General features: G+C 46.6%; 1 protein-coding gene across 24 annotated transcripts in view; it reads left to right on the top strand.

Annotated features, from left to right (window-relative positions):
* The window catches only part of PUM1 (pumilio RNA binding family member 1), an 897051-nt gene that overhangs the window by 349321 nt on the left and 522870 nt on the right, over positions 1-24860 (top strand). For 11 of the 24 annotated variants that reach the window (XM_085645644.1, XM_085645641.1, XM_085645638.1 and 8 more), the window contains one exon: positions 22220-22321. In XM_085645644.1, coding sequence (XP_085501770.1) covers positions 22220-22321 — 102 coding nt within the window. Of the gene's footprint in view, positions 1-22204; positions 22322-24860 lie in introns of all 24 variants that reach the window. The other 13 variants (XM_085645636.1, XM_085645651.1, XM_085645635.1 and 10 more) reach the window with 2 other exon arrangements.

Genomic DNA, 24860 nt, shown 5'->3' with positions numbered 1-24860 from the left:
CTATCCTTCTTTATATGTCGAACGCATCCAAAAACCTCAATTGAGTTAAACTTCTAGGCAAACCTATGCCATCCTCCGTGCAGGATTTCCCTATATTCACTATAATGTGATTGACCAACTAAAACTGCTCTTCCGCCATTTACTTAAAATGGATTGATAACGCGCTTAACTCACAGGAATTACGTTCGACTGTGAAGGGGGGGGGGGATATGTAAAGAAATGTATGTAGGATAGGATGTGGCGTTACGCTAAAACTGCCGACCCTGGAACTCGTTGGCTCAACACCCTATGATTCTGGGCCAAAAACGTAATCTCACAGTACCTAAAAAAATAATGATCTCATGTAATTTAACTTGTACTCTCGTACCGTGCTCCAATAGCTTTGTGTCGAGTTTGCGCTGTAGAAAACTGCAAGAAACAACAAAAGTGGGTCAACTTTCAGAAATTAGGTCAGACTTAATTTTGAGCCTGAAAGCTGCAATGCCCGAATTCTTTCTGCTCATCAAACTTACACAAATGTGCAGGTGACCTGTGCAGTGGATGCTACATGAGGGGAGGGATTCGTGGACACAATTACTGGGGGGGGGGGGGGTTGCACAGTTTAACCTATTGGCATTGTAAATAACAATGCCTTTTATGTTTTAAAAACCAACACGTAAATAAAAGGCATTGCCATTTACAATACCAATAGCTAAAAATCGTGTGACTGCGAGACCTATTGCATTGCGAATGCTTGTTTTTGGTTGCTGTGGCATGATGAACTCATTGACCAATTAGTGCTATGTTCCTCCATACATGACCTCAGATGAACACCCCATAAGCCACCATGGGGTCTGGAATTACACCGAGCTATCGAGCCTAAGAGATTAAATCTTTTCATGAAATAGCCAACGAGTCATGGAACATTGCAGGATTTCAACCATATTACTGACGGATGTCTAGGAAAATCACCAAGACACCAAAGCAATTAGAAATTCAACATTGAAGTGTTGAACAGTTTGTGAATTAAGCAAATAGACAATGTTATTTAGAGAATAAACAAGGGTTATGGAGTTCACCCTCATATAGATTTTGCCCCAGCTGCCATCATACTTTTGCACAGGACTGTCACGATGTACAACCTCCGTCTCCTGAAAGACCACAGGTCAGATTAGTTCCACGTGTTCACCTAATTCCAACTGAGGACCCTGATGGCAAGAGAGTAGAGGTGGGCACAGTATGCTATTGTGCAATCCCAGCACAAGCAAGGGTTATTTAAAGATCTTTGCTTATCCAGTAACTAGAAAAACACCAAAGAAACCGAACTGACATGGAGGGAAAAGCTCCGGTGGGGAAGAAATTGGCGTGGTTGCTTGAAAAATAGGACACTGAAGAGAAGATCAAGAGAGGCCGAAAGCAAGGCATGCCAGGTAAAACATGAGGTGCAGTGTGGATGAGCAAAATTGTTGGTCGCTAAGCACGCAAAGGTAGCCTCAACGCTAAAGACATCAGCGCAACGTCCGTATTCTTTTCCAACAAGACACACGTTTTAGTTGAAAATGCAGAGAAAGGGGAACCTGCGTGAGAGGGACGGGACCCGCCAGCAAGTGACTCACCAGCAGGCACCCTGCTACACAAAACACTTGCAATAGGCAATATCTTGGCGCTTACAAGTTTTAAGAAAACCCTCTCCAACAAATGGATATTGAACATAATCCAGCATAGTTACTGTATGGAACTGGTAAGCAAAACTTCAGCACAGAAGAACAGCTGAATTGGAATCATAAGGTAATCGATCTTACTCAACATGGCATTAGAATAGGTATCATCAACGGAAAATACCCAGGAAGTCTACACGTTTACTTTCTTGAGACAAAACCGGACAAGACAGTCAGACCCATAGTAGACCAGAGGGTGTGGAACAGGTTTATAGACTGATTCAAAAAGAAGACTCTGTAGGAGGTCCTCCCGTGCTTGGAAAGAGATGGTACTATATGGCAAATGTAGTCCTCAAAGATTCCTACCAACGAACAATGACAATGAACAGCGAACCCAGGACGTTCCTGAGGTTTTTCATAGACCAGGTACTGTACAAGTTCAGGATGCTGCCGTTTGAGAAGAGGTCAGCCCCAAGGGTATTCACAAAGTGCCTTTTAGTAGTAACTAAAAGAAAAATGGGTGAGGACATCCACTTTTCAAAGACCCCTTGATCCACGAGTTAAAAGGAGAGAGTTCTCGCAGTTTATTTGCGGAAGTTGAATGCCGAATGGTAGTGGCGTCGTCAGGCAACAGAAAATGTAAACTGATTGCGTTATTTGAAAGGTAGTTATGCTCGGCCCCGTCAGCGGTCTTCGTAAGCATTCCACAAAACGTTGGACCAGAGGTTTAGAATCGGTCACATATATCAGTCTACCTTAGGAATTAGGAAATATGTTGAGTATTTTCCTTTGTTGATTTCTTGTCTTGGTACTCTTTGTATTGCTTTTTTGTACAGCAATTCCTCTACCTCCTTGAGGAGATGATTAGTTCCTCCTTGGTCTCCTGGCCGGTGGGATTTTGTCTAATTCTATGCAATATCCTATCTGTATTATGTTCAGTATCTATTTGTCTGAAGTTATCTTCCTGCACTCCTGAAAGAAGTTTTTTATTCTGCCTCCCGCTGATGTTATGGAGAAGACATGTATCCTCATTTTTGCCTCTCACTGGTGGTGGGCGTGAGAGGTCATATGGCTTTGTCACTTATTGGTGGGGGTTGAGCCTCCTCTTTGTGAAAGTTCTTCTTACTCTTCTTGAGGTTCAGGTGTCAATGGAGGCTCTATTTACTCAACCTCTTTCTCTCTGCACCTTTGTCACCGAAGTATTCAGCTGTATTTTGAAGCCTTTTAGTCTTTCAGCAAAGTCTTTCTTTTTCTGTAGAAGGGTAGCCATCTCGGCTTCGATGTGCCATTTTTGATCTCTGCTGCTTATTCGGGGGTCGAGGCTCGCTTTTTTTCTCTTTGGCATTGAAGAATCTTTCAAAGACGTATCAGTCACCAAGCTCATGACCTGGTGTCTTTTCCATGCCCGTCCTTTGACTATTAGGATCTTTCAGGAGTTTTTCCCCCTCCAGTGTCCCCTTCGAGGGATCTGTGGGGTCCTTGTCTCTGGGCATGCCTGTGGTGGGTGAATGATTTGCTGCCGAGGCACCCTCTGACGTCCTGTAGTCAGTTTTACGTGACTGACATTTTCTTCGAGGACGATGGATCTCTTACCTTGGATCTTTTCATCTTTTTGGTCACCTGGACTTCGACTATCCGTAGATCTGTGTTGAATGTTTCCCCATCTGCCTCGTTGGCAAAGTTTTCCTTTTCACTCAAGAGAGACAGGTCTGTTAGGGATGGAGTTGATTGTTGGCCCCGCATGTTGAGATTCTTGTCTTGGTCTCTCTCTCTCTCACCCTCTGGGTCTTCAACATAAACAGGGTGCAGGCGTTAGTCTTCGCTTCGGTACGCGATGGGCAGACAGAGGTTGCAGACCAGGCTTTTGTCTCTCTGTAGGAAGTTATGATGGCAATTCTTGCAGAACTAGATTAGTGTTTTTTCATTAGGCTACACAGGGAGCCCCCTGAACAGCATTCTTGAAATCAGTCGAAGGAAATTCCTGCCTTCTCTAGAGTTCTTCTCCGGTACCTCTTTTGTGGTGGTGTTCCTTGATTTTGTTCGGCAAACTTTTTCTCGCGTTGGAGATCCTTCAGCAAGCATTCAGACCCAACGGTGGAAAATAACGAATCTGAAGACTGTGACCAGAGGTGGGAGCTTCTGGAGGAAGCAGTAAGACATCACAAGGGACACCAAATGGGGAGTCCATAGACGCCCACAGACAAAAGAAAAAACAAAAATGAAAGAAGGACGAAAAGAGTGGAGAATTTCGGACCCAACCACTAGATGTCTGATTAATGCACATAATTTGAATCCAGATAATTATTCAAGCTGAAAAACATACACCTACAGGAAAGAAACTTTGCTTTCTCATTGTGGCAGGATTAGCTGTCCTATGTCGAAAATAAGAGTACATATTAAAATCCTAATGCTGTATCTCGTTGATTGGACTACCTTGAAAAACAACTAAACTACTATTTTTTTAATAGTTATTAAAAATCCCACTCAATAGTGGAGTTGAATTGTTAAGAAATCTTAAAGGAGAGTAACTAAAAAATAAATAAAAGTAACTTCGGAAGTTCCTAGAGGCTAAATTGTGTTTGCTCCCCAACATCTCCCAGCAGGAATTAGCATTTAAATAGGCATGAAAAGGGTGTGAAATGCCTCCCAGGAGCACACAACAGACTAAGCTTAATGGGCAGGGAGAACTCCTCAGAACCTGACTGAAGAGAAGGGTGGGAGATGCGAGTGTCTTTTTGACATCTGTTTCAAATTCTGCTGCGGTGTCAAATCCTTCTTGACTGGTCTGCTGGGGTTTTCATTTAATATTGGGAGTGCGCTTCAAAAGGACAGCAACAGGATGCCAATACAATTGTGTATCCATTGCCTGATTGCTGGAAAACCTTGCTTTTTTTCTTCCAGACGCAAGATTTTAGTGTTGGATGTGGGAGGAAACTAGGATTACCTAAGTAACCTCCCACACACCCCAGCCCTCGGAATTCAGGATCTGAAAGAAACACGTTAGATTCCTCACCTTAGAATATCCCCAGGCGTCACTGGATCTGGAAAATTTTTGTAGCAATACCCCTTGCGCGTTGCTAGGCATCGTCTGCGGCTCCGCGTCCGTCATTGGCGTCGTGCGCCGGAATGACGTCGTCGGAGTACTTAGACGCCGCCCTCGCGCGCTGACGTCAGTTCTTCTTTTTTCCGCGCCAGTAAGCGCCGATCCGGGAGAGCTACCCCTTTAGTCATTTTTTGACTAACTTTTTTGACTCTTTTTGGTCACTTTCTCGACTCTGGTGCCGGTAGGATGCCTGGTTTCAAGGCCTGCAACGACTGTCACCGACTGATGTCGGTGACCGATCATCACCGCCGGTGCCTTTACTGGTTGGGCCTCGACCACGACGCGGAGTCGTGCTCCGATTGTATGGCCCTGACCTCGAAGGCTAGGCGGGAGCGGTCCCGCAAGCTTCTCGTGCTTCGCCACTCGGCTCCGTGCCCCTCTCGATCCCGGTCCAGGAGGAGGTCCAAGGATCGGTCGCGGGCCGCACTAGACATCGTCGCTCGTCTGGCTCGAAGTCTTCGGGTAAGTCGAAGCGCTCCAAGAAGTCCAAGAGGCGACACCGCTCTTCGGACTCCCCTCGCCGGTCGCGCGACTCGGCCGAGGGTCAGGGTGGTTCCACCCCCGCGGCTCCGCCAGACCCGCAGGCACCGCGCAAGTCCCCATACCCGCCGGTCCCTGGGACTGACGCGACGCCGGCGGAGGTCAGTGCCTTCCTCTCGGCCGTGAGGAGCCTGACCCTGCCGTCGACGCCCGCTGGCGCGTCTTCGGGCCCCGCGGACTCGACTGGGCGACCTTGCGCGCTGGCGGCTCCGGCCCCGGCGCCATTGGAGGCTCCGGCCCGACGCCGCAGGTCCCCGAGGGGCCCGAGCCTGGGTCCCCGTCGACGCCGGTCGACCTCGTCACGCCTCCTCCGCCGGCGTCGACACCGGTGCCACCTCCGGTCGACGTCGATCCCCGGTTCAGCCCCTGTCCGGTCCCGACGCCGATGCGGCGTCGCCCGACGCCGCATCCGACGCCGCTAGAGACACATTATGTCTATCGACTGGCTCCGATCATTCCTCCTGTTTACCAGGAATCGGATGACGGGGGCGACTGGGAGGGGTCCGTGGACCCTTTGGCCCTTCAGGGACAACTTGCCCAGGACTGGGCAGATGAACTGGGGGGGGCCAGTGGTTTGGATAGCTCACCGGACACTAGATTCATCTCTCCTCCGACTGTGGCTTCGGAGGAGGGTGCAGCTTTTTCTGTGGTGCTGCGCAAGGCGGCCGCGGCCCTTGGGCTTGAGCTGCCTGCCGTGGCTGTGAGGACGAACATCCTCACTGAGGGGCTTCAGTCTGCCGCATGCTCCACTGAGCCTCTGCTGCAATTCAATGAGGCCCTCATTGACGTTCTGCAGGGCACCTGGTCCAAGCCCTCCACAGTCCCTCCTGTGGATAGGAACGTTGCCAGGCGCCACCGCCCTGCTCCGGGCGACCCCAGTTTTCTGTCCCAACACCCCACCCCGAGAGTCTGGTTATCCAGGCCTCTACCTCCCAATCCTCCTTCCCGTCCGCTCCCCCGGACCAGGATTCCAAGAGACTGGAACAGTTCGGTAAAAAGCTGTTCTCCTCGCTCAGTTTTTGAACACCGCCTGTCTCTTGGACCGTTATTCCCACTCTCTGTGGGATACGGTGGAGGACGTGCTGCCCCTGTGCCCGGAGGAGGCCCGGGCACGGCTTTCCTCGGCTCTGGCCGATGGGAGAGATGCAGCGCGCCATGCCATCCGATGTGGACTTGACACTACGAACTTGCTGGGTAGGGTGATTTCTACCGCGGTGGCGCTTCGACGTCAAGCCTGGCTGCGGTCCACGTCCTTTTCAGGGGGTGTCCAGAGCACTCTCATGGACATGCCTTTTGATGACGCTCGCCTTTTTGGTGAGAAAGCGGACAGTGCGCTGGCTCGCTTCAAGGACTCCTGGGCTACGGCCAAGTCCTTGGGCCTCTCGGCCCCGCGGCCACAATCTTCCGCTTTTTGCTCCTTTCGTGGCCAAGGCACGTCCGCCTAGCCACCGGCCGCAGAACCAGCCTGCACGCGGTCGCGGACGTGGTTTCCGCCGAGGCGGTACTGGAGGACAACGCGGTCAGTCCACATCCACCCCGGCAGCATCCGCCTCAAAGCCTTCCTAGTCCGACCTTTCAGGCCCATTCCTCGCCAGTGGGGGGCCGGGTTCGCCATCACCTGCTCCACTGGCGTACCATTACTTCAGACAGGCGGGTGCTGCAAATCGTCCGAAGGGGCTACTCCCTCCCCTTCGAGACGACCCCTCCAGCCATGCCCCGCAGCACCACCGTATCTCGGAGGATCATTTGAATCTTCTGCGAGAGGAAGTTTCGGCCCTCTTTGCCAAGGGGGCCGTCGAGCGCGTTCCGAGCCTAGAAGTAGGTCGTGGTTGTTATTCCCACTACTTTCTGGTTCCCAAGAAGGGCAAAGGGGGCTTACGCCCTATCTTGGACCTCCGGAACGTCAATGCCTTCCTCCGGAAGGAACGGTTCAAAATGTTGACTTTGGCTCAGGTTCTAGCTGCCCTAGACCCTGGAGACTGGATGGTAGCGTTGGATTTGCAGGACGCATATTTCCACATCCCCGTCCTGCCGGCCCACCGGCGTTACTTGTGGTTCACGGTGGGTCAGGAGCACTTTCAGTTCACCGTGCTCCCCTTCGGCCTTACCAGTGCCCCTCGGGTGTTCACGAAAGTGATGGCGGTGGTCGCAGCTCATCTGCGCAGATCAGGGGTTCCAGTCTTCCCCTATCTCGACGACTGGTTGTTGAAGGCGGGCTCGCCCCAGGCAGTCGTCTCCCACCTCCAGACTACGGCGGATCTCCTGCATTTGTTGGGGTTTTCCATCAACGTGCCGAAGTCACACGTGAGCCCATCTCAGAAGCTTCTCTTCATTGGAGTGGTTCTCGATTCGGCGCAGTTCCGGGTTCATCCACGAACAGCGGGTCCGGGATATGCAGGCCCTGATTCCCATCTTTCGGCCTCTATCCTGGGTTTCGGTCAGGCTAGTGTTGCGGCTTCTGGGGCTGATGGCCTCCTGCATCCTACTAGTGCATCACGCCAGGCGACGCATGCGGGCTCTGCAGTGGGACCTGAAGTTTCAGTGGGCCCAGCATCACGGCAACCTGTCCGACCATGTCTTGATCTCGGAGGGCACTGCACAGCAGTTGCAGTGGTGGCTCACGGACCGCGATTGGGTCACGGGCAAGAGCCTCTCCCTACCCCTACCGGAGCATGTCGTAGTGACGGATGCGTCCCTCCTGGGATGGGGTGGCCATATGGGAGAGGCGGAGATCAGAGGCCTCTGGTCTCCGGCGGAGTCTCGCCTCCACATCAACTTGTTGGAGCTGAGAGCGATCCGGCTTGCACTGAAAGCCTTCCTTCCCTCTGTCCGGGGAAGTGTCGTGCAGGTGTTCGAGGACAACACCACCGCCATGTGGTATTGCAACAAACAGGGCGGGGTGGGGTCGTGGACCCTTTGTCAGGAGGCTCTGCGCCTCTGGTAATGGCTGGAACACCAGGGCATCACCCTGGTGGTTCAACATCTGGCGGGCTCTCTGAACGCCAGAGCAGACTAACTCAGCCGCCGGTGCATGATGGATCACGAATGGCGTCTGAACTCCGAGGTGGCGCAAGGTCTCTTTCAGCAGTGGGGAGAGCCTTGGTTAGATCTATTCGCCACCGACGAGAACGCGCAATGTCAGCAGTTCTGCGTGTTGGAATTTCCAAGGCGGCACTCGCTCGGCGACGCTTTTCGTCGCGAGTGGAGTTGCGGTCTGTTGTACGCCTTTCCGCCTATACCACTTCTGCCCAGAGTGCTGAAGAAGATCAGGCGCCACCGGGCCCAAGTCATCTTGGTGGCTCCGGATTGGGCACGTAGGTACTGGTATCCCGAGCTACTAAGTATGTTGACCAAACCTCCGATACGTCTGCCCCTTCGGGAGGATCTTCTGTCGCTGCAGCAGGGGGCGGTCTACACCCGAACCTGTCCAGCCTCTACCTCCATGCGTGGAGATTGAGCGGTGGCAGTTGATGCCATTTGACTTGCCTCCTGAAGTCTGTGATATCATTCTGGCAGCCAGGCGTCCCTCCACAAAGATGGTATACGCCTGCCGGTGGAACAAATTTGTGGCATGGTGCACAGCAAAGGCTGTGGATCCCCTTTCCGCCCCTCTTTCTGAGGTTCTCCTCTTTCTTCTTTCTTTGGCCCAGCAGGGCTCTGCCTTGGGCACCTTGAAAGGTTATCTTGCTGCCATCTCTGCCTTCTTACGGCTTCCTGATCAGCCCTCTCTTTTCAAGTCCCCTGTGGTGTCACGCTTTCTTAAAGGCATTACTCACACGTTCCCTCCTGTCCCTTTCGTAATGCCTCAGTGGGACTTGAATCTTGTCTTGACATTCCTGATGTGCGCTCCCTTTGAGCCTCTTCACAATTGTCCTCTTCGTCTTCTAACTCTTAAGACTGCTTTCCTGGTAGCCATCACCTCGGCTAGACGGGTGAGTGAGCTCCAGGCTCTATCGTCCAAGCCTCCTTTCCTATCTGTTTATCCGGACAAGGTTGTCCTTCGGCCTCGTCCTTCCTTTCTAGCGAAGGTGGTGACCCCCTTTCATCTTGGGCAATCTGTCACCTTGCCCACCTTCTTTCCACCTCCGCATCCTTCCAAAGAGGAAGAGCGGCTCCACCGTCTGGACCCAAAACGTGCGCTCTCCTTTTATTTGGACCGCACTAAACAGTTCCGGGTGGACGACCAGCTTTTCGTTGGATACGTGGGTGCTCAGAAGGGAAAAGCTGTGCACAAACTGACCATCTCCCGGTGGGTCGTTTTGTGTATAAAAACCTGTTATTCCTTGGCAAAAACGGACCCTCCTGTTGGGCTGCGAGCCCATTCTACTCGGGCCACAGTGGCTGCTACTGCTTTGGGAAGGGGAGTCCCTTTGCATGACATCTGTCAGGCGGCGACGTGGGCTTCGCTGCACACGTTTGCCAGGCACTATTGCCTAGACAGCCAAGTCCGGAGGGATGGCTTCTTTGGCCGTTCTGTCCTCCAGGACTTTCTTGTGTGATCTTGGTTCGCAGACCCACCACCGGGGTTGGTATTGCTTGGGTATCTATTCTAAGGTGAGGAATCTAACTAACGTGTTTCTTTCAGATGAACAAGTTACTTACCTTCGGTAACGATGTATCTGTAAGAAACATTAGTTAGTTAGATTCCTCACCGACCCACCCATCCTCCCCGTTCTGCGAACTGACATCTAGGGTTAAGGCTATCCTTTTCAGGGCCCTAGATTTTTTGGCACCAGTGTCGGTCTCTTGCATGGCTCTGCGTTCCTGGCGCGGGAAGCTATGTACAAGAACTGACGTCAGCGCGCGAGGGCAGCGTCTAAGTACTCCGACGTCATTCCGACGCAAACGACGGACGCGGAGCCGCAGACGACGCCTAGCGACGCGCAAGGGGTATTGCTACAAAAATCTTCCGGATCCAGTCTGACGCCTGGGGATATTCTAAGGTGAGGAATCTAACTAACTAATGTTTCTTACAGATACATCGTTACCGAAGATAAGTAACTTGTTCTTTAGTGTGGTCAAAGACTTCCACTATGTTAAAAATGGCCAAAGTGAGTAGGGTTGGCCCTGGGATCTTTTACCCCATTGGGTAGGGCATGTCTAGTAGTTATTCCCACCCATAGCTTGCGTCAGGCATAAATGTGGCATTTCCAGGCACTTCAGAATACTTTCTCGACTTGCAGAAGTTCAGACAAGGTCTGGATGTGCTCTCTCTGACCAGAGAGGAGCCCTGAAAGACTGTACCTGCTCCCTCTTGTACCCCGGAAAATGACGTTGACTCCAAGGGTCATAAGGCTGACCTCCAAAAAGCTACAAGTGGCCTTTTTCTCCAACTGCCCAGCTGATCATTGTCACCTGGACTGGCCCCAGCTGATCATTGTCACCTGGACTGTCCCCAGCTGTTGGCCTCTGTTTGAGTCTCTAAGTACCTCCCCCGAAGGTAGAAGTGTAATCCTGTGGTGGATTGAAACTTAATGGATGTGAGGATTCTGGTTTATTATATGGTGTATTATATGATGTGGTTGTGTGATTTCGTAGTGTAATTCACTCCTTAAACAGTCTTAAGTCCAGTCAGGCCTGTTTGTAAAACCTCTTGCTCAACCCTGGGTAGATGTAGCTATTGGTTATTTCTCGGTCCACATGTAAGGGGTGACTTTGGCCACAGGGGTTGGTGTCCCCCGAAGTCCTCTTTAGATCAGTAAGTCCAGCATAGGCTGGGCCACCGGTCACAGCAGGTATAGCGGTTTCCTTTGGTGGAGACTAGTGTCCGTCTCTAGTGACAAATTCACACTGGTGACTCTCCCAGGTCCAGCAGACAAGGGTGCAACTTATGAGCCTGGAGTCTAGCAACTTCTGCTTTGATGACCCTGATATTATGACAGGTCGTCAGCCAACTAACCCTAGGAGTCTCTACTTCAGTCTGGGCATCTGGAGCAACATTTCCACTAGCCAGGTATAGTTCTCTTCACTGGCCTAAGGACAATCTGGTGCAGTACAGTGGGTCGTGCAGCCTCTATTGCCAGGGGTCAGCAGGGCAGTCCTTCAGTTTTCTCTCCAGTCCAGCTGTGATATGAGGATCAGGGTGCCTAATTTATGCCCAGAAAGTGCCCTGGGGGAATGATGCGGTCCCTAGCCAATGGTCTACCAGGATCCCTCGTGCCCTATTATAACTTCTGGCTATGTGTGGCATCTAGCAATCCCAGAGTGCACTATTCTGCCCACTCACAAGATGTCTGAACCTTTCATTGGATGCTAGGAGCTTGGTAGTCCACCCTAGAGGCTACATGCCTATGGAAAAAAAAAAACGGTTTGGCAACTGGTTTCCCAGCTCTGTTCCTGCCGGCAGCTGGTCACCTAAACAAAGGGGCAATCTAGTGTGATAGCCATTTGCCCACCAAATGTGACTTCGCCTTTGAAGCTCACCATTTGGGCTAATACCCCGTATGGCTTCCTGCAAGGGGGATGTTATCCCTCCCTCCCTCACATTAGGCCTCTATTGTTCCTGAGCCTGGGAATATTTCACACTGCTTGCTCTCTAGGACAGCAGAAGGCTGTCTGGTGGCCACAACTCCAAGCGGCTACCTGATAAACTGGGCAACAGAGTAGCAACTTGCTAAAAGTTGCTTTTCCTTAAATTAGACTTGGGCAACAAGTCTGGTTTATTGCCACAATTAATTTTGTTCTTTGAAGTACTAATTGTGGTAGTCCTATTTCAGAAGTTAGCAGGACGGAGATGTCAGCCTGTTACTTTGTATTAACCAATAGGGCTACTAGCTTTTCCTCAGAAAAACAACAGTTTGGAGGTTTACTGTCGAATATTAAAGTATTTGTTCTAATAAATATTCAGCTCCCTGGACACTGTCTTACATGCCCTTGGTACCATATACTAGGGACTTATAAGTAAGTCAGATTATGCCAATTGGGGGTGTTAATTCAATATAAATTTTGTAAGTGGTTAGAACTCTGAGGTTCAAGTTGGCAGGCCTCAGTCTACTCTCGGTCGAAATACCAGCAGCATCAGCCCAAACTTTGGGGGATGACCATGTAAAAAGAGGCATTTCCTTACAATAGACTAAGTCAAAGTAAAATCTTTGACTCGGATGAACCTGGTTGGTGTATCTGACCCTCGCTCTGTTTGTCTGTATCAAACTGCACCCAGCTCCTGGTCTACTGCTGCAATTGACTATTAGTGGCACTTTGTCCTTCTTGATGCCGTTTCTACTTAAAAGATAAACAAGCATTGGCATAGCCAATAGGTCTCGCCTTTGGGACCTTATAAGTGTTTAGCCATGCAACAGTGGCATAACTAAATACTTATAAAGGTCCCAAAAGCGAGACCTATTGGCTATGCCAAGCAGCCCTGCGGCCGTGAAAGTGATCGCGATCGCACATCAAAGCGGCCGTGGGGTCGCAAAAGTGAAAGTAATTGCGGTAAAGCGCGGCGCGCGCACCCGCACACATGCACTGTAGCTCTAGGCTGGCCTGGTAGAACTTTTTGGAGCCCTCTCAATAAGTCTCGCCAGACCAGCGCATGCGCTGGGTCAGGCGAGACCTAAAAATGATAATCTCTGGATTCCCTTATGGGATTTTTGCCATTGAAGGGTAATCCTGTTCATTAAATATACTCTACTTTTCTAATTTGATCTGTATTTTTATTGCTTTACATTTTGACTTTAATACTGTGTTGGTACTGCATATCTACTTAACACATTTCCGTAAATTGTGCCTTTCTATTCTGTGCCATACCAACCAGGAATTTGAGAGCTGATTCATTTTGGGTTTAAAGGGTTCACCCTGACAAGGGTTGGGGTTGTTCTTCGATGTGAGTAGTCACCCACGCCAAATAATAATCCAGTTTCTTCCAACATAGATGTAACATTTTCTTGGTCGCTCTCACTGTTGATGACCGCTGTCCAATCCATTGTTTAGTTTCTGCAGCGGAAACAGTTTTTCATATTTTAAAAAGGGTTCAAGGTAAGTGTCAGATTCTGTAAAGTTGTCTTCCTTTTTATTTTCAAGGAAAAGCTCACAACGGCTACAAGCAGAATAGATTATCACAAGGCTAGTGAAAATGTAGAATTTTAAAAAAGTGCAAAGTCCAAAATATAATGTACAGAACACCTGATGCTGGAGACTTTCTTGAGCTCCATTGTCTGAAAGTTTTTTTCTTTTTTCTTTTTTAATGGAGAGTACAATTAGGTGTGGCTTGTCAGTAAGAAGACCCTAGCTGATGCTTAAGGAACTTCATCACAAAATGCTGCTTCAATTTTAATCACGAAAATAAAGCAATGATGGGCTTTTCTGAATTGTGTAATATAGTTTCAAACATTGGTTTGTTTAAATGCAGGAAGGCAGCCCTCTTTCCTAGGATCACAGTAATCAGATGGCACGATTTGGTTGAGGAGAGATGACCTTTTTTGGGAAACTGATTACATTTTGTGATTGGAAAGCATGGGCCCGATTACCATGTTTTTATGAAATGTGTAGTGCTTAATGCTTCGCTCAAGATTGTGGAGAACTAAGGCTGCCAATGACTTTACCACTTTAGTACTGAAAGTCTTGAGAAATGAAATTGCCATCTGAGAGTCTGTTTGCTTTATGTTTGCATTTTCTGACTTTGTGACTCTTACATTTTACTTTGTTTCTGGATATGCATATTGCTCTGGAAGCCATTAGATTGCTGCCTAAGCCAGGCTGGGGGAATTTACATTTCGGCATTGAATATTGATACTTTTTATAATGAACTGGCTTGTTAGGGACCATTATGCATCTAGTTTTTCATTAGGGTCACATGGGTCCCTCTGCCAAGAGTGCATTTGCTAATTACAAACCTAATATTTGTGAGCTCGTGGTTTGGCTACATTTATGATCAGTGTCAGTCTGCATGCTGTAACAACCGCTATAAAAATAGTATGTGGTAGAGAGCAGCAAGTTCTGTGACATCCTTGATCTCATTGTGGATGTCCAGTCAAGCTGCATGTGCTTGGGACGTCAAACAAATCTTCTTAGTGGGCAATTGTTACAGCTAAGACTAGTACTCTTTGCCTGACCAGGGATAAATATGTAGTCATGAACCGTGTTCTTTTGTTGCTTGGGTTTTTTTAATGTTTCGGATCTTTGGTAGGTTCTCAAGAAGGTAGGAGGGCTTTCCTAGCATCTGTAAAGAGTCTTACACTTACTGGACCTTTTCCATTGGCAAATAAGGAGGCAAGTATTGGATCAGTTTGTCCTTGACTTTGGAATTTTAGCATCAGGTGATGGGTTTTATATCTTTTTACAAAGTGACCATCACAGTAAGTTCTTTTAGGCTTCTTGCGTGCTGAAGAGTTGTTGGTGTGAATACACAACCTCTAAGAAATGTTTTGGGTGGTTTAAATCCGACTTGCTGTACATTCTAATCACTTTCTACCTCCCCTCTGTTATACTGCATGTTTTATTTCCAGACCCACCGCCTACTCTTTCAACCCACAGCCCCTCTATCTTTGGCACATATAGACAAGAAAAATAGTTCGAAGCCACAACCTGCTACAGTCATGACATCCAGGATTTACTCCTTCATGTAAAATAATCTGAAACCGTAAATTAAGTCTCCACTGCAGGACTGTTTCCTAGTGCCTTCTACTCTGTCGTATTTTGCTGGTAGGCCACTTACTCATTGAGAGTTGTCCATGATAACTTTTCTAATTGGTGATATTGGTGTTCATCTCCATAACGTAATTTGCTTTTTCATCATGCTGTCATCGTGCCTCCTGATGTCAAATGCAGTTTGGTTTTATCTGGGCTCGTGTAAGGAATGCCATGCCAGCACTTCTTGTGGAGTTGACCCCAGGCAGTGTCTGCCAAGGATTTGTTCATGACTGTCCTGAAAAGTTGTCTGTCTGTTTGCTCTGATCTACTGCTGTGTAAGTCCAATGCTTCTTGGGATATAACTGAAAAATGAGACTATCTCACCCATTTTTACAAAGCATTGTATTGATTTGGACTGCAGAACCTCTGTGCAATGTATTTTGGGTCAAAAATGTTATGGTAGATTTCTGAAAATTGTGTACAATAAAAATACAGAGATAGGAAAGTGCAACTTTTAAAACCAGGAGTGACGGGGCACCTGAAACTAACAAAAGGCAGAAAATCATTTAAAGCCAATGAACTGACAACTAAAATAATATTTTTAAAGCATTTTGAACAAGAGACTTTTCAAAACGCTCTTTTAAACTTATTTACCGTAGTGATCGTCAGATATTGCCTGCTTAACATAAAGTATGTGGTTAAGGTACAATGAGGTCAACTTGGGTCAAACAAAGGCAACATTTTTCACTTCTAAATGGTTTGCAAGGGACAGTTAATTGTGGGTTTTTTGGATGCCATTTTGATCAAATTTAAAGATTCGATTGAGTAACAAGATCCTGGTGTATAAAAGGGTTTTACCCATTCTGTCCCTATAGGGAAATGCATGAATACATAAATATCAACAAGACCAGATATAGACAGGGATCCCTTTATGTTCTTAGCCCAGGAGGATTCTGGTGTATCCCTACTCCACAATTCAGACTGAGAAGCACTTTAAAGTTCCTAAAATAACACCTTATTGCCAAAAGCATGCTACTAAAATGACCTTCTTACATTCTGATACTGCCTCTATAAATTCCAGCCTTAATTAAGAAGTGTGAAATTTAATTTAGAAAAACTACTGGTTAGGTGGGCACTGGGGACGTTTCTAAGGTAACCAGGAGACCTTTAAAGCATAACTCGCCTTGTCGAGTTTTGTTTTTTAACATTGCTAAAAACATTTGTTTAATATTACATTCCTCCAACCAGATGTTAAGTTAATTACAGATGAATTGCCAAGCTTCCTACCCTTCGGTTTCCCTTGCAACAGCCTCCAGTGGTCGAAGTGATCTCTGGTGACTCAGATGTATTAACTTCGACAGGTTCTAGCATGTTAAAGTTGTTCAAGGCTGGGAGAGTGTCGCAATCATATTTGTGTATAGTCCAATAAGAGGGGGTCATCTGCATGCTGTTAAATATTAAAGATTGACCGCATAGTTTTAGTAGAAATGAGTGGTCTTTACATGGCTCACACTTTGTCAGCCACATACAGACTAAATAGTAGGGGTGGTAACACAGATGTCTGTTTCAGTCCTCAATTGCGAAACTTCTTAACATGATTGGATCATTGCGATATGTTAGGATATTGTCTGAATCTACCTTCTTTTAAGATTGAGGAACGAGCTTTGCTTTTGTTCAGTTGTTCTGATAGAAACATCTAGCCGCAGATTCCTAATCTTTTGAATATTTTCCAGGTGTCCGACTAGATCTGGAAATTTTTCATTAATACCTTTGCACACTGGTAGGTGGCACAGTGTGGCTCCGCATTAATGCTTTTCCGCTCCGGAATGATGATCCACTCCTTATGATGATTTGTTCTTTTCTTTCTCGAACCACCGGACCGGATCTGGAGCAATCCCTGAGACCCCTACCTCGTTCAGGAAATTGTTTTATAGTGTACACTGGCCATTTTTCCTCCCAAAACGGCCTAAGCCCTGTAGGGACTGTCGCAAACAAATGTCTGTGACCGATTCTCACCCAAAAAAAAATGGCAGCTTGGGTGGAGCCATGACTCGTAAGGCCTGCAGTGACTGCGTGCTGATGAACCGAAAGGCAGTACAAGACTGCAAGGCGAAACTCTACATCGCCAAATACCAGAAGAGACTAAAAGAAGACCGCTCCATGTAGAGTTGTTCCTGGGGTCAGTCTTTCACTTGATCCAAATCTTCGGGTATGTCGAAGTAAAAAATATATAGGAAACCAAAGCAAGTATAGGCCCCTTCATGCCACGCTCACAGGCTTGGGGACAGCACCATACTTCTCGATCTTGCTTCTGAAGTTGTTCGACTTCTGAGCTGATCCTGCAACTTGTTCTGACACAACTTGAATTTCTGGGACCGCCTGCCACTCTTCCGCAGATTGTAGTGTTCCTCTCTGCTATGTTCCGGCTGTTTGGAATTTGCCGGCTCCATTTGGCACGCCAGCTGGCTCCATGGAGCTGTGATGTTCTCCACATGAGTTACCGCTGGCAGGTTCACCCTCTGCTCCCTTTGGAACCACTGAGCCCATAACCGGCCTTCTCCGGCGCCACTCATGACTCCACCTCCGGTGCAATGTTTCCTGATGCATGGACCCTGAATTAGACTCCAGACGGCAAGGCACAAATTGACACTTCTGTTGTAGAGTCCTTGCCGGTTCGAATCTTGGTGAGGCTCATTTCCTCCACTTTATCTTCCTCCATAACGACAGCAGCACATCCTGCATTCCTTGTTCAGCATGGATTCAGATAACAGTAATGATGTGGGTGATGAGATTGGTCAACCTTATCATAAGGAGAATTGTTATGACACCCGGGGGGAGGAGGGGGGGGCTAGTTGCCGTAAACACTCTCGAGTAGGAACTTCTCTCACCCCTGGCCCTGCCACTCACCTGCCACTGAGGAGAATGCTTCTTACGCCATGGTTATGTGCAGGGTGGCCAAGCTCCTCGACCTCCAGTTGCCCAACTTGGAGGTCATGACAAATGCACTTACAGGCGTTCTTTCGCTGGGGCAGAATCCACCGAGAGCCTTGGCATTTAACAAGGACACCTTGTCGGGGGCTTGGGCCAAACCTTGCTCTGACTCCCGGTTAACTGAAAAAAATCTTGATGCCACTACCTTGCCCCATGTGACCTTGTATTTATAACTCTACACTTGAAAGCTTGGTGGTGCAGGTATCTACAAGGAAAACCAGTCTCAACACCTTTCTCACTGTTCCCCCTGATAGGGAGTCAACACGGGTGGAGACAATTGGGAAGTCTTCATCAACTAGCTTGGTTCTCCAGTCGGTGAATGGCACCTTGCCGCTGTAGCGCTATTCTCATGCCCTGTGTGACTCAGTGGGTCAATTCCTCCCAGGTATCCCTGATGATATCAGACTGGTCCTTACCCAGGCAATTCAGGATGGTTGTGATGCATCCAAGTTTGTTATGACTTAAACACCATGACTTCTAACAGATGGGCCACTGGCACTAGTGTTACCATTCACTGCCACCCTTGGCTGCAGTCCACCGTTTTTTCAGGTAATGTCCTGCTGTGCCTCACGGGCATGCCATTTGACAGGACTTGCCTGTCTGGGGCAAGGCATACTCTGCTCTCGAGCGGGTCTCGGAGATCAGCGCTACAACACTCTACCTGGATTTTAGATTCCCCCCCACCCTGCCAGCTGAAGCATCCCCACCGTTCCTTTCATGGCTTTGGCAGAGGTATCCAATACCATCAGCCAGTCCAACCCCAACTTAGCCTCCAGCAGGTCAGCGGCAGACCCCTCTCCATAACCCACGCAGAGCTCACAGTGGTGATCTATAAATCGCTTCTGGGTTGGATGGCCATCTGGGAGAAGTGGAGATTAGAGGCTTCTGAATTTGTTTGTTTAGTCTTTAGCCCTGCCAGGCCTTGCTTTGGGTACCTTTGAAAGGTCAAGTCAAATGGAAGGGGAACTGTTCGTAGAAGTAAGAGATGGGGAGCATTACCTAGGTTCTTGCAATTATCTACAGATCTCCAGAAGGGTCACTTTAGCAGAGATCTGTGTTTTACCGCCGTATGAGTGCGTGGGTGTCCACGCGGGGTGGTTTGTGGTGTGTGCGACAAAGTGAGTTGCAACTGACTAAGGGATGTCGCACAGCACTATTGACTAGATAGCCAGCAGGAGTCATTTTGCCTGCTCAGTCGTGCTGGACTTTCTGGTTAGAGTCCAGCCACAGATTTAACTCCAAACAGGGCCTGCTTTGGTATCTTTTATCTTTTGAAAAGGAAGAATATGCTGCTAGAAGTCTCGATCAGAAGAGCAAGTTACTTTTCTTTGGTAACCCTCTTTCTGGTAGAGACTTTCTAACCACTGATTCCGCACAAACCCTCCCATGCTCCCAATTCTGCGGTTGGCCTCTAGCCATTAATAAGAACCCAAGTCTAGGCATCTGCACACTGACCAACTTAATTTCCTTTTGTGACCCTGGGTTTGTGGACAGTTTTGTAATTAACGGACGTTAACTCACTGGCATAGCACCTATATTGCTCCGCACATCATTTACAATGTGGAATGACATCAGTGCGGACGTGCACAGCCCACCAACTGCAGGTGTACTGCTGAAAAGTTCCCAGATGAAGTCTGATGTTTGGGAAATATTCAGAAGGTGAGTAATCTGCTGCTAGATTGCCTCTCCCAGAAATATCATTACTGAAGGTAAGTAACTTGTTCTTTATGAACATGAAGAAAGGTCCTTTGAAGTGGATTGAAGAGTGAATGACTGTACTCCTAGTTCAACATCACAGATAGCTTGTTTTGAATTTATAGACAAACCAATCTTTCTTGGTGAGATGACAGAAGAACCTATTCCACTCTTTAACCACAAATGCAAACGTGGCTGCCACCTGATGAATCTCACAAATCTCTTTTGGCAAATTCTATAATATTTGTGTCAGTCAGGAGTCTCAACACAGCTTTCAAAATCGAGTGCGACTATTACTCGTAAACAGGTCTTTAGGTAAGTATCACTGCCTAATAAGATTCAAATAATGTTGACCGAAATATGAAACTTGAATCCAGTTTACCAAGATAGCTTCATCTGCCCCAGTGATTGTATTTGCATAGTGGATCACACTTTGTAAATCATTTTGATCCTCTAACCTAATAAACTGTTTGGCATTCTATCTAGATCCTTAAAAAGAAAAGTAGGATTGTTATAAATGAACACACTAGCCTGAGAAGCATTATTTTGTTCAGTTCTTTTTCTTTGCTTTCATAGATTGTGAAGTTAAAACCTACGTGCAATCACTTGGTGAATATATTTTGGCTGACCTTTTATACATTACAACAATCTACAACTCAACCTGCCATGCTTTTTCAATAGTAGCATTTTCAGAAGTTACTTCAGGGAACATCTGCACAAGGATCAAAGACACTCTAGCCCATCCCCCCCTAAAGACAAGTAAATCTGTGACCCCAGTTAACTTTCCTTAAAAATGCAAGTTATATTTTCTTTGGATAACTTGTGTGGGCCAATACCTAGTGGCCCAGTTCGACATTAGTTCCAGTAAACTTTACTCACATTGGATTTTTATTCACACCGTACTATGGTTCACAGCTGTTATATATACTATTTCAGATTAGGATGTCAAGTTAGCCAGTTGCCAGTATTTCAAACTTTAATTATATTCATTCAGATGTCCCATTGTGAAGTTCTTGGTGTACATACCTCACAAAGGCAATTTAAAACCGGTTACAACGTTTAATGTAGTTCAAACTAGCCCTACGCAGGCTTTAAACTTTTTCTATTTCCTTTTTGGGGAAAAACATTCTTTTTTATAGCCTTCTTCCTATGAAGGATTGTAGTTGCAGTTTTGTTCATGATTTTGAATGCTATGAAACTGTTTTACAAGTAAGTGCTAGGTGATAAACAAGCCAATATTTTTTTCTGGTGGTAAACGAAGGTCATCTGTATAGTATGGGAAAAGGTGGAACTACAGGTAATTCTTTTTTGTACGTCCCCTATTCTGGCTGTGCATTAGGGCTAATTTTTCAACTGCTTAATGCTGTTAAACGCCTCACTGTTTAATGTGGCGTTTCTCACTTCCTGTATTGATGCATCAATGTTAAAAATGTCTAATGCTATCACTATGGCATTGCTGATGCTATTGTGCATCACTGATTGAATTCTGTTTTCAAATTTTCCATAACTGTCAAAGATCTTTTGAGGTCGAAAGATGTTATCTTCTGGTTTTTTGAAGCCCAGCATATTTAATGGATGTAGGGCAGTTTACATACCTAGATTAAGTAAAGTCTGTAAGCAAAATAGTGGGTTCTTTTTCATGGCAGCAAGATCCTTACTCTAATACAGTCAAAGAACATTGTTAGAAAACCGTTGGTCTGACTTTGTATTGGTTCAATCTCGCCCAAGACTGTTCAGGGTAGGTGGTGCAGAAAGACGGCCCATGTCCATGCTAGAGTTTTAGGATAACTTGTAATACGAACTGATCCTAATTTAGATTCTTTATATGTACAAGTGTACAGATTGTATTGAGTCCAACGGGACCTACTTTCAATGGGCCTAGCTGCTAACCACCATTACAAATGTTTTAACCGTTTCCTCTTTGCTTCACTTACTCGTTTTGTTTGGATGTTAATGTGCACAAAGCATCTACTCTTTGATTTAAATTTAAATTGTTGGTAGGTGTGGCTCCCTGATTTAATTTTTATTTTTGTTACACTAATCCATGACTCTTTAACCAGATCTGTGCATTGCTCAGAATTTACTTGGAGTTGTGGTGGGGGTACATGGGGTGAATGACTTTAAAAAAAAAAAAAAAAAAAACCCTGCATGCTTTTTTTATTTTTATTTTAATTTTGCAACATGCATCAATGTTGTCTTTTTTTTAAACATTTCTTTATTTCCTTAGGACAATGTATGCATTCTTTATGGCTGTAAAGCTGTTTTTCACTGCTTTCTTATTTCTTGATGTGGATCAGTCCTCTTCGCGCAATATGTGACCTCCGCAGTTCCCACCCTGACTAGTATGTTTGAGAGCAACCTGTGGTCGAACTGTGACAGAATAATCTTATTTTATTTCAGCCAAATTTCTAAGCAGCTGTTAAAAACCAAACTGAAATGATATACATTTGAGAAAAAATGGATTTAAGTAAAAGTTTTGCTCCTAAAAAGAGGTTGATGTTTTGTTATTGCATGGCTTTGTTTTCTTTGGAGGTGCTTGTTTTTAGTTCGTAGAAATGTTTGCATATTCATAATCATAATGTGTCTGCTATAGTGTGAAGGGAAATGGAGTATAGTATGCTGGTACTTTAGCTAGGGCTTCATGTCTATTGAAGTTTATTTTTACTGACAGGTATGTTTTCAGCAGGTTTAGCACCCGCCGCATTTGTTCCCAATCCTTACATCATCAGTGCTGCTCCTCCAGGGACGGATCCGTATGCAGCTGGACTTGCCGCCGCAGCAACATTAGGTAAGGTGCCGGGGACAGCAGCTTATCTTTTGCTTCAGGACTTTTTGTTATGTGCCTTATTTAATAGTGCCACATGAGTCACTATCCTCACTGGAAAGCCCCTTTCTAGGGAAGTGAAGGTGACTTATACCTCTGTTGTGCCATGATGGAAATATTGGTACACAGCCAGCGTAATTCTATTTTCTCTTGTTCTCACTTTGTACTTGGTGAAAGAGAATGAACCTTGGGTAAAATGGAGATAGTACAGCCTCTTGCAATATTACTGCCTTAATAAATTTGGTCACCTATTTATTAGCCTGGAGCCCACAACCATATGTGCATTCCCATTTTGCAAATTCCCATTAAATCTGTATCAAGCCATGGCTTAGAAGCATGCAAGCAATCAAAATTGAAAGGGTATTTCATTTTCATTGGGTCTCTCTTCTATAACAGGCTGTCTGTAGCCGAAGAGCTTTATACCGGCAAGGTCCTATTTCAGAGGTTTGTTATTAAAAATAATTGTTTTGGAGCAGTTGCACTGCTAGAAGTTTTTTGACAGTGTTGAACGCCTTAAGGAGGTGAGAACTGAATTTCAATTTAATGTGGCTTGATCTTTATCCTTTACTGCTTCTGTTATTCTCACTTGATAGTGAACACAAACTTCCAGAAATGTTGGAGATCATTCCTTATATATAATGCTGCTTCTACATTCCATGCATAGATTTGTTCTTCAAGTGCTCCTCTGTCTGTGCCTAACTGTGCCACCTCATTTGTTCACAAGAGGTTGTGTTGCAAAGTAGGTAGCTGGGATGTGACTCGTCCATACACTTTTCCCACCTACTGCATATCTCAGTTAGATGAGCCAGCACAGACTCACCAGTTGCAGTTCCAAACTGAAGTTGCCCTCCTCACTTTTTGCTCCCCCTGTCCATTATAGAGCAGACTCCTCCAAAGGATAATTGGAGCAAGATAAATCCATGGAAAACACTATCATTCATGGTTGACTTAGAGGAAGAGCACTGTCGCCATCTGTTCACTGTCAAGGGCATGATGGATATCGAGGCACTGACACTTCCCTGATAGGATAGGGATGGAGGCATATGGATTTGCTACGAGCTAGAGGCACAAAGTCCCACAAATATTCTTTAACCTATCAACCTCTCAAATCTTTTCTTTGTGCAATAACAACCATAGTACAACAACTATGCATTATCTGGGCAAGCAGGGAGAACCAGACTACTATCTCTCAAAGCACAAGTCCTTTTCATAATGGCTCATATCCAGAGACGTGAAAATCACTGTGGTTCACCTCCCAGGTGTTAAGATTAGAGAAGCGGTCTCATTCGGCCGGATTATCCAAGATAACCAGGTAAGTGTGTTATTTTTTGGAGTTCTATGCCCAGCTAGAACTATTCATAGATGCAGAAAACGGGAAAGGCCTCATTCATCCCCAGGTATCAACTACCTGGAACTTGGGAATGCCCTTTTGATCAGCTGGTCAGACAAATGTCTATTTGCATTTCTGCGGCTATCACTTTTTTAATCAGTAATCCTCTAACTTGTCCTATTGCGGAGAGAAAATGATCCATATAGTACCACAGTAGTCTCGCCTATATTTGTACACTGACCCTCAGCTATTGCAACCATACATGAAGCTTCTGTGCGGACCTGTTCTCATCCACATATTCTACACCGCATCTTATTGTCTTTGGAATATAGAACTTCCTAGCTATTGTTAAATAATGTTTCAGTTCCATTAAGGACCTGAAGGTGAATATTATTGTTTTTATTCCAAGTACTTCGGCGCATACAAAGCTCAAGTATTAACAGAAAACTCAATCCAACAATAACCATGCTTAGCTCATTTAGCCCAAATATCTGAAAGAGACTATTAGTTATTGATTCCTTACCTTAGAATTACCACCAGGATCTGGAGAATTTTTTCTTAGCAGTACCCCTGCGGGTCGGTAGGTGGCGTCGGTCGACTGCGTTCATCGCTGTGATCGCCAGAATGACGTCGCGGTATCTACTTATATGCCGCCTGTGAGAAAGTACCATCTTTCTTGCATGGTATGCCCCCACTTTTTGCTGAATTGCTGAATGTACTTTGACTGAGTGTGCCCTGGACTCCTGCCAATCAGGTGCCCAGGGCCCATGTTCCTTCCCTAAAAACCTAAAACCCAAATTGACAAACCCTGGCAACATGTCAGCCCTTGGTAAATGGTACCCTAGGTACCCAGGGCCTTGCGACCAGGGAAGGCCTCTAAGGGCTGCAGCACTTATTGTGCCACCCTTAGAGACCATGTACCCTTACACACCCACACACTGCCCTTGTAGGCTGAGTGTCTGGGTACAGGACAAAACAAAGAGTCGACATGGCACACATCCCTGTGTGCCATGCCCACCACCTACACTGCCCTGGCATATATCAGCCACCCCTCTAGCTGGGTGCCCTATGCCAGTGGTGTGGGCACAGGAGCAGGAGCCCTGTGCCCCTACAGTACCCAGGTCCATTCCTGGGCACTGTAAGTGCAGTGCTGCCATTTAAGAGTACATGGTG

Source organism: Triturus cristatus, chromosome 3_1, assembly GCF_964204655.1.
Source record: "Triturus cristatus chromosome 3_1, aTriCri1.1, whole genome shotgun sequence".
Classification (NCBI taxonomy): domain Eukaryota; kingdom Metazoa; phylum Chordata; class Amphibia; order Caudata; family Salamandridae; genus Triturus; species Triturus cristatus.
Note: the sequence above shows the minus strand (reverse complement) of the source record. Positions and strands in the feature narration are given on the sequence as shown.